General features: G+C 50.8%; 3 protein-coding genes across 3 annotated transcripts in view; 2 read left to right on the forward strand and 1 right to left on the reverse strand.

Annotated features, from left to right (window-relative positions):
- On the forward strand, window positions 1-1877 carry AURANDRAFT_54621 (hypothetical protein; the record flags this gene model as incomplete). Its single annotated transcript, XM_009041559.1, has 1 exon — window positions 1-1877. One exon carries the CDS (start codon window positions 1-3, stop codon window positions 1588-1590), a length of 1590 nt encoding a protein of 529 aa, XP_009039807.1.
- A 1822-nt stretch (window positions 1878-3699) lies between these two features.
- AURANDRAFT_66387 (hypothetical protein) lies at window positions 3700-8365 on the forward strand (the record flags this gene model as incomplete). Its single annotated transcript, XM_009041560.1, has 9 exons — window positions 3700-4268; window positions 4431-4743; window positions 4870-4921; window positions 5126-5524; window positions 5645-6048; window positions 6289-6366; window positions 6412-7386; window positions 7440-7885; window positions 8116-8365. The coding sequence occupies 9 exons, from the start codon at window positions 3700-3702 to the stop codon at window positions 8363-8365; spliced, it is 3486 nt and encodes a 1161-aa protein (XP_009039808.1).
- Window positions 8366-9751: 1386 nt separating this feature from the next.
- The window catches only part of AURANDRAFT_66388 (hypothetical protein), a gene marked incomplete at both ends in the record, with an annotated part of 3383 nt that continues 2811 nt past the window's right edge, over window positions 9752-10323 (reverse strand). The window contains one exon of the mRNA XM_009041630.1: window positions 9752-10160. Coding sequence (XP_009039878.1) covers window positions 9752-10160 — 409 coding nt within the window. The remainder of the gene's footprint in view (window positions 10161-10323) is intronic.

Below are 10323 nucleotides of genomic sequence, written 5' to 3' on the forward strand. Positions count from 1 at the left end.
ATGATTCATCGGATAGGCTCAACACACTCTGCAGCTATGCTCTATGATGCGATGGAAGCATTTGAAGATGGTGATGCAAAGGCCAATGAAAACATGCACTCTGTAAATTCTGCAGAACAACTTAATGTGGCTATTGAAGTCAATATTTTGGCGGCATTGGCAGAACTAGAGCCTACACAGCAGAAAAGGTATTTACGTGCTGCTATATACGGGAAGGCTTTCTGTTCAAATAGCGTGCAGGATGGTTGCATAGTTTCGGCTGTGCGAAAAATGCGGGTTCTAAATCACATGCGTCGTGTAGACCCGGGAATTTTTCTCACAGCACTTCAGTATGAATGGCTCGCTCCATATGCTTTAATTGACCGCCTCCTAGCTCGAAAGCAGCACCAAGTGGCTCTAAGTATGTGCCAGCTCTTAGGCATTGCGCAAGACAAGGTTCTCATCCACTGGGCGTGTGCCAGACTGCGAGAATCAGTGGCTGCTCCAACATTGGATGAACATCTTAGAGATGAAATAAAGGTGCACTTACCTACACGGGACTGTGCGCTTCCTTACGTGAGGATAGCGGCTGCTGCCGACCTGATTGGTCGCCGAAGACTGGCAATCATGTTGCTTCGACACGAAACATGTGCGACCGAGCAAGTAAAATTGCTTCTTAGTATGAGGGAATACGACTGTGCACTAAATCAGGCGGTGAGCTCTATGGAGGTTGATGTCATACATCTTGCCTTGCTAAGTATAGAACGAGCACTCTCGAGTGCTGGTGTTGCTGTAGACTCCTTTTACAGCTTGATTGCTGTTCACAAGGATGCATCAAGCTTGTTACACGCTCTCTATCGTGAATATTTACTCAGGGGTCAGCACAAGCACAAGCTACTTCATAATCTTTTTATGAATCCTAGCCTACCCATTAAATTTTCAGAGGCTGGAAATTTAGCCATAAAAATAGGCTACCGGGAGGCATCAAGGACCATTCGGTTTGAAAGAATGCGAGAAGCCATTGCCCTCTACGCCCAGTCGCGAGACTCGCAGTTTCAGGCGAAACAAACTGAAGAGCACCTCGATCTACTAGAAACGCAAATTGAATTCGAAGCCCGATACGGTGTTGCATGTTTCCTCGATATGTCTGTTACTGAGTCGATATACAACCTCATTGCGCTGGGTGCGAGTCAAACTAGTCTTGGAACGACACTTCAGTCGGATGCGCTCAGGATACAGCGCCGCTTCAGAGTACCTGATCGCCGCTTTTGTCATATTAAGGTCAAAGCACTCGCTGCATCCGGGCAGTGGGCTCAGTTTCATGCCTTTGCCGTAGAGAGACGACCTCTGATAGGCTACAGGCCATTCATACTTGCTCTAGTCAATTGCAATCAACCCACATCGAAGGTCTTGAAGTATGTAGATCGAGTCCAATCGGTGGATGAGCGGTTTAGTTTGCTTGTAGAGTTCAAACTGTGGCGGCCGGCAATCGAGACAGCTAGTCGTCTAAATGATCTTGAGAAGTTCATTCAGTTGCAGAGTTCAAGTTGCAACGACCCGCAGCTTAGGGCAGAAATAAGCCAGCAGTTGATCAGGCTGGGTGGATTTTGATGACACTTGATGAAAACAACAGCTGAAGCTTCGCGCGCGGGGAGGGCGCATGAGGAGGGAGGCCACGGAGCTCAATTAGACGAATACGCCGCACTGGACAGGGGTCCGGAGACTGGCGCGTCCCGCCAGGGGTGCGGAGATGGCGCGCCCGGCCAGGGCCGCCAGGGAGGCCTCGCTGGGGGGCCTGCAAGGGAGGCCCCGAACGCGGGAAATACGACACCTTCTAGTTTGGACCCCATCCGCGCCCCCGGCGCCTGAATAAAGCCCTAATAAAGCCCCCAGCCGCCGGTCTCAAACCATCGGCATGTAGAGAATAGCCAAGCTAAAATTTCCCGCGACCTAGCTTATTCGAACTTTGGCCCGCTGTTGGCCCATACTAACCCGCGGACGGAACGAGAACCTTTTGCTATGGTTCGAGCGTCTTTATAGCCCCCAACCACGCGACAATGCGGAATTATGCAACGATCCCAGCAGCTTCGTGCTCCGGTAGTGTGAGCCTGACGCACATGCGCAGACGCGAAGTGCTGCCGGTCGCGTGGTGACTCGAACCGTCCTTCGGGGGCTGGGATGGGGCGCGTTCGATCCCCTTGACCCCATTTTGATGTCTATCGACCTCTCGCAGCATCGGGGATCGTATATCACCATCCCCAGTCAATTCCCTTCAGTAGGGCTGGGTTGGTCGGTCGTCGTCGCCGCCGTCGTCGCCGCCGTCGCCGCCGCCGCCGCCGCCGTCGTCGTCGTCACGCGCGCGTGGAAATTCGAACCCACAATCAAGGGCAGCGGACCTCCGGAAATAGCATCTCAATTCCACCCGGGAAGGGCGAATTCGTACATAAACCACACGAAACGACCGTCGACCGAGGGGCTGCCCCGTTCGACGTGAAGATCGCGACGATCCTTCGGAGTAACGCGACGCGCGCACGATGTCATTGACGCTGAGACGCACTGTACCGTTACTCCGAAGGATAAGCGATTCCAGACCCGCCCTCGGGTCCCGATTGCAGCCCATAACGTGCGCAGCGGCGCTTCAACGCGATACAATTCAGCGTCCGTGGGTTACTAGTATGACATTGTGTGGCTCCTCCACGATAAGATCCCGCATCGAATGGCTGGATATCAAATCGAGAAAATCGATGGCAAAGAGGGCTTTGGCAGTGGTGATGAGCCAAATCCCGCATGAGGGGGTCGGATAATACAACTTGACTTTCGTTGTTCCCACCCCTCATAAACCGGCGCGTTTGATCGCGTGGGACAGGCCCTCGAATTTAACTCGAACATTTTTCTGGACGATTCGTCCCGCCAGCACTCTGGAATTTCCCACCGCGCGTCGCCATCGGTAAGATTTTGCTTACTTGGACCAGCAACCGCTTCCGACGGCGGGCGCCGTAATTTCAGCGCGGCCCGTGAATTTAACTCGTCGACCCAGGGAGTGTTACAAAGCAAAACGTTTGGGTTAATTTATTGAAGTAGGAATCGAAAACCTCATCGAAATCGTACAAAACTGCATCCTTTCGACCGACGGATAACGCTGCGATGATGTGATGCGCCGGCACCGCGCCGTTTTGCGCCAGGTGGTGCACGAAAAGCGCGCGTGCTGCGTCGGGCAGCGACGACGGGGTTCGGGAGCGCAAAAAATTCTGCTGGCGGCATTCTGCGGCGACTGTCGATCACTGCGACTGCGGGGCGCGCCGACTCGATTTTTCACATTCCCGGGTCCATATAATGACAGCTGGCATGGGGCAACTCATCACCGCTCTGCGATCGCCCTGCGACTGAATTAGGTTCGAAACTCCCCCGCGCGCGCGCGACGACGACGACGACGGCGGCGGCGGCGGCGGCGACGACGGACCGACCGACCGACCGACCCAGAAAATAAGTGCCAGGAGCTCCCTGGGGACCTTGGGGGGGTCGCCCGACGCCTTCCCAAGTACGCCCCCGCCGGACCCAGTCGAATTTTACAGACCCGACCCCCCATGCGGGATTTTACTCGATGGGCACCTTGCACATATCGTAAATTCTGAAGATATCTAGATATGCCGCAATTTTATCCTACGGCTATGATATATCGCCTGCGCGTTCGTCGTAGCAGGCTTTCAAATTTTTGTATTGATGCCGCTCGTTCAGTCACCAGTTAATGCGAGTGTGCACGACTTTAACGAGGTTCCGACATCGTTACTGTGGGAGGTTCAAGCTTCGTTGAATGAGGCGGCTGGCCTCGCCGGTAACTGTCGTGCAGATGCGCAACTGAAACACCTGGAAGATACCTTCCATCGTACCAAATGGAAGCTCAGGATTTGCAAGACAATGAGAGCTTCAATGGTTGATCTAGCAGGTACAGGCTGGCGCCTAGTCAGATTATGGCATGCTATCAGTATACTGGTCTTTTCTATCTCAGTGAACATCACCAGCGATATCGAATTGACTTATTCTACCGATTGGGATGAGCGTCCCTGCGAAGAGCTTTGGAGATCTCAGATCTTTCCGAACCTGGTGGGGGGTGCCGAAGACGCAGTCTGTGCTGCAAGGCGGATTCCATTGGCTGCACTTTCATCATGTGCCGCAGCTCGAACCTTTGTCACCATGCGCAAGCTCGGCAATTCATTCTCCAAGGCACTGCACTGTGAGCCGGGAAGATTCGGCGGTACTAGTTCTGGCTGGCTCGCTATGCGCAATTCGGTGTCATCGGTCTCTTATTGTTGCTAAAACGACTGGTTAAACGACGGATCAATCTAGTGCAGGTACGACTGCACTTTCCTTGCATTGCTGGAACAATATAGCTGCCACATGGAGCGCGCATGTGCGACTGCGAAAGCCCTTGACAACAGAGCATTTTATTCTAGGTGCCGATTACTTAAGGACTGTAACAGTAAACTTACTTGGTTTCCTGCAGCTTCGGTCATCAATCCGAATCTACGCGTTGCACAATTCCTTGCCTCATTCTGCAAATTCGAGAAACCAAAATCTCTGAGGCTCGCAAGGGATATTGTGACGCGCATTTGTATCCTTGCTCGTGGCATGCATGCAGTACGCTCCGTGCGACTGGCAGCAGCTCGACGTGATAGCAGGCTCACGATGGCTAGAGCACAATTCGCTCTAACCTGTCGGCGACCATCAAAAATTGATCTTGTTTCGAAGCATTCCATTGAATTGGCGGTTTCTTGCGATTTGTGCGAATCTCGATCTCTGGTTTTTGGAAGGAAACGGCCAGAATCATATATCAAAGTTTCTGGGCAGTTATTTAGCACGCGCAATGTGCATCATTTCCGCCCGCATTGGCAGTACCTGCGACTTCAGCGACTCTGGGCGTTTGTCAATTGGTCCATAACCTTATGTAATGCTGCGTCTCCTCTGGTGCGACGGCTCGTGCACTTTCCATGTGAGATCGCAAGCCCGCTCGCTGCCACCGTGGTTGATAATTCTATAATCATCGACTCTCTTCATCATATCCAGACAAAGTTGATGGGAAACCCAGTGGCAGGGATGATAATCGACCATGTTGAATACTTGAGCACTGTGGGAATGGTAATACATGCAGGCAACGGCCTTGCACAAAACGAGTCTTCAAATTTCAATCTAGAACGATCTGCAATTGCAAGTGCATTGGATGTAAAGCTTCGCCATTGCCTCTCTCAGCTTAGTAATGCTGGACATAAAAGTCGATGGAACCCCCAGGAACTTCTTAACAGAAGTCAGGGCAAGCAAGGCACCTGGGTGCCCCTTACGTTGTATGGAGCTTTCTTATCGCAGGAAAATACTAACAAGCATCTGTTGCCAACGTCGAGGCCATCCGATCTCACAGATGGGCTCACAGTAGCTGATCAATACATCGGAAAGATGGAGGAGCGCCATCGTAAGCGCCTGATAGGATTCTCGCTCGCTGCTGGGATGTTGGCAGCTTCTTATGAAAGGCCTTCATTTTTATCTGCAGAGTATTGTCAAGTTCGCCGTGGAATTCTTGGGTTGATTTTAGCGCCTGAAGCTCGCACTTGTCCCGCTTACCTCGATCAACCTTGTGACGCAATTTGGGGCCCACAAAGAGCACCTGCTTGCGTAGCTCGCCTGGCGCGAATTTCGCACACACCACTGACTCTTTTGTTCCAGCCTCCTGGCGTAGACATGGGTGAACATTCGTCCACGTCCGACCAACGGGCCTCTCGTGATCCACACGTTCTTCATATCCAGTTATTGAATCGTTGCTCTGTGGGTCCCATGCTCACGTATTCAGAATCATCTATCATCCCTCAATCTGTATTTGATTATAAATGGGACTCATGCCTCGAAGCTTTCGAAGCACAGCTGCAAGTCATTGAACTTGACAGATGCGGCTCGGTTTGCACTTCCACGCAACTTTTGCGCAGTAACATAGTCCTGTTCCGGCAGCTTTTACTGTCCCGAAAATGCGATCAACGCGATACTGAATGTCACACCATCGGCCAAATAAAAAATGCCATTAGACCAGTATCCAATTTTGCGAGCAAGTTCCGAGAAGCGCATATAATGTTATGGTTCCTACTGGAATCAAATTTGAAGAACTACGACTCATGCATGCGCCAAGTGAAGGCATGCGATGCGTCTGGAAGAATTGTTATTCCACAACCGCTTAAATTCTTACGTGCTGCTTCACAGCACCATCAAAACCAGCAGTCCACCTGTTCCAACAAATTGTTATTGAATCTCGGGCAATTTGACAATTCACAGAGCAGAGCCAATCTGGCAATCCAATCTCCAACCAATCCGATGGACTATCCAAACGCTCCCTGCAGCCAATTGGATAAGGTGAGTCTGGAAGCATGAGATGAAATTTGCTCAATTTTCAATTAGGTGCGTGCCATTTTGATAGATCTACAAAGCGTATTGAGGAATTCGCCAAGTGAATACAAAGATATGATTTCCAAGTCAATGAGCATCACCGACGTGCTGTGTATGCTGTATGGACTCCATACACATATGGCCTTGCTCTTGGCACCTTCGAGAATGAAGCAGTTTTCAACAGTCGTAGCGTTAAATGTGCCTTTCGGATTACATAGAAGGATCGTAGATTGTGTCTTTTCTATGAGCACCATTATTCGACACTCACGGGCAATAGTATCTCTCGCAAATGCCACGATATCGTCACGTGGAGCTCAGCATGGCCTAGCTGTCCTGGTTACAGACGCTGCTTTTGTTGAGACAATAATATGTAGCGCCTCTGCCTGCCTTGCGACCGATGTGTATGTCGAATCTATCGGATTAGTTGCTGATGTGCGTTGTTCTATCGTTGGTGCGCGCAATATCAATCACGTAGAGCTCACAACAGTGACCGATGTATATCGCCGATGGGCTATAGACCGCATCAATACTTCGAGAGGGGAACGCACCGCCAATTCTCATTTGATCCCTTGCCCTCTCCCAAGTGACCATTGTGTCCTTGAGGCCCGTTGCTCCCTAAACGACAACTTGGGTCCTCTTCATGAGAAAATGTTCTGTCTGATGAGGTGCTGCTTTCGAGACGTAATTCAAACGACAATCTTTAGGATAAAATCCGCCTGCGATGCGAATGTGGTAAGCCTGAGCACCAATAGCTTCGAGGCACTGCGACTATCCATTTCCAACGAGCTCATTCATTGGCCCTTGTTAACTGGAACGGGACTTCATAAAGATAATCAGCTAGTTGAAGTCGTATGTAGCTCTGCGGCTCAATCCTCACTCTCGCATGTGCTGGTCTGTCTTTTCTTAATGAAAGACAATTCCACTTTCATTAAGCTGCACGTGCTTCATGTTGTGGTTGCATTGATATTACTCAGAGATGATCTGAATGTTTGTAGATGACTCATGAAGCAACTACGCCTGAGTAGCTTTTATCCTTGTAGGTCTCTTACTCACGTGTTGCTATGAAACTTCTAAAAGCATTGCTCAATGGCTCTTTCGTGGATCCTAAAATAATCCTGAACCTATTGCGAATCTTGCGACTGGAATCTGACTTCAATGGCCACATTCATGTTCGAAGACTATCTGCTCGTCGCGGTTCACCAAGTTTGTGGAACAGCGTAATTTTTTTGGCGAGAAATATATTTGTCAAAATCCCAAGCGAGTATGTGGCGAGCGGTACCTGTACATGCGGCAAGAGTAAAACACATTTCCTTAATGCCTTGCAAGGCACTTGCGAAGAACTCACCCAACCGGGCACTAGCGTGTCTAATTCTCACTTGCATGGGCGTCTAGCGAGTGAAATAATGTCAATCATAAGTGATGAGCACATCCTAACCGGTGATTTGAGCTTGTACAGTTCAGTTCACCTGTGCCAACAAGTTCAACGGTTACTCAAGCAAATCGAACAAAGCGCAATCGACGCGTGGCAACCTCGTAGTTTCAAAGCGAGCAAAAGTATGCTGATACTTGCTGAGTATGCTATGTCCCCACTGCATTCAAGATGAAATTCGCAGCTGCTAGGCCTTGTAAAACCCACCAGTAGAATCGGGCTTGTATCCGTACACCAGCCTTTACCAGCCTCTGCTATCATTCTACCGATTCACTATTTGAAAGCAGGTGCCAATCATCTGAATCTAATCACACGCTTACCTTGGGAGCATGGGCGGGCTCAAGTGTCAGCCTATCAATTGATTCGTCAGTCCTGCTAGACTTTACCACCCAAGGTCCAAAAAGTAGCGGGAATTTGCGAGTCGGTGATCAAGCAAAGAAAAGGTCTGCAATTCCCACCTGGGCCACGCGACCAGTGGGGCATATTCTTCCGCAGGGGCGGTTGCGTCGTTTTAAAATTAACACCAACTCAAATTAAGAATGGTATATTTGATGTGAAAAAATCACCACCCATTTTCTTCTAATAACACTTCACAACATCACCATGCTTCATCCCGCATATGCATATCATCATCGCTGCTGTCTGCGTCAACTAGTGGCTGCATATCACCATCTGCTTCATCAATTTGCAACTCCGACAACTTCTGAGCTTTGTCATCTGATTTAGCCGAAGGGACTTGAGCAGTCTTGATCTCTTGTAATCACCCCGATCAGCTGACGAAGCAGAAGTCATCCACAGGGTGTGGTGCTAGCGCTGCCCCATCCGGTGGATGTTTGTGTCTCTAATTTTGAGCCCCACCCAATATGCCTGCGATGATACTGGTGCCGATCTGGACTCGCAACGAGCACAACTCTGCGTCACGACCGTCACACATGGCCTAACACTGGGGGGATTCGGTGGCAGTAGAGACGTCTAGCTCTAGGGAAGCTCTGTTCCCCCCGTACTTTTCAAGTTCTCCACATTCGCGGGTCGTAAAAGTTTTGAACTAGATCTACTCGGTTGTTGACACCCGGCGGCCATGACATCAGTTTGTTGTTAGAGAGTTTTGTCTAGTTAGAGGAATATGAGAGTATCCCTAATTAGGCCCCTCCTCTCTCCCCTTGTGCTTCTTTCTCCACAGTTTATGCTAAGGGGAATTGCGGGGCTGCACCTGCAAAGCGAATTCCTCGTCACGGTCACGGTGGCCAGCCTGAGTATAGTGGACTTGAAAAAGGTATCTATCTGAGTTGGGTACTAGTCTCAATCACCACCATCCCCATCATCTACATTACCTTGCTCCCTCATCGTCGCGACGTCACACTATGGAGATGACACTGCACTCCCCCTTGACGTTGACCTCAACGTTCTTTATTACCCTACAATAGTAGTTTGGGGTGTCCCTCCCTAGTTGTAGCACCACCTCGGTTTCCGACTCGGGCATCCGATGCAGCGGTTCTAGGACTTGGCACGGCGCGGCGCTCGGTCTGTGGACCATGTCGCGCCTTGGGCCCGGGGCCCGGCTGCGAGTCGCTCGGGAAAGACCATCGGTCGAAGGCGAGCAGCTTAGTTCGCGTCGGGCAGCCCGTGGATGGCGAATGGTGGGGGGCGACCGACGAGGGGCCCGCTGGCAACTTAGGGAGATAGAGAGGTTTCTACCCTCCCGAGTGGTCTGTCAAGGACCGGGCAGCCACAAGGCCGCATGCATTGCGCGGTGAGCACCGTGTCGCCCGCGGCGCCAGCAGGATTGTCGGTGAGGATATCAGGAACGCCGGTGTACGGTCACTGTGCGGCCTCGATAGTTCACTCTCGGACACCAGGGCAGCCTAGGCAGGCTGCACTGTCGTGTCCCTTGTTTTTCTATCTTGCTAAAAACAGTGCTGCAGGTCAGGGGAGTATACAGTCAGATCCAAACAGAATTTGGAACCTGCGTTTGCTGTCACACTTGTTGAGTTCGAGACGATTCCGCTCGACAAGGCCAGTGGTGAAGTCAGAGTCCTTGTAATTTAGGGCCAGGTTTGCTTCCAAATGCGTGTTAGGTACAGCGTCTTCACCGTGCCTCCAGTGCGCGATTGCTGCAGCGTAGACATGCTGATGCACACATATCTCCTGAACAAGATTAGAGCGGGCCCTTGCAAGAATTATTCGCGCCGTGTCAGCTGGTCCATGGCGACACTCGAACCACATGGCACCATAGTTCGGATCAGCATTAGCGCATCTGAGATCTAGGCGGTCCGCGGCTTCAGCATCGACGGCGTGCATGAGTTGTTCTTTCGATATTTTATGTGTCCATTTCCTAGCATGCAACTCATTCTCGCATAATATTCGGTCAAGAGCTTCCAGAAGCTGCAAGCGTGCCACTTCAACAAAGGAGTCCCCATACTGGGGCGTGAATTGTACTGCAAAATTGAGAGCTGTTTGTGCTGCGCTGAGGTTGAATGTGATGAAATGGGAGATAA

This window comes from Aureococcus anophagefferens (assembly GCF_000186865.1).
Source record: "Aureococcus anophagefferens unplaced genomic scaffold AURANscaffold_22, whole genome shotgun sequence".
Lineage (NCBI taxonomy): Eukaryota > Pelagophyceae > Pelagomonadales > Pelagomonadaceae > Aureococcus > Aureococcus anophagefferens.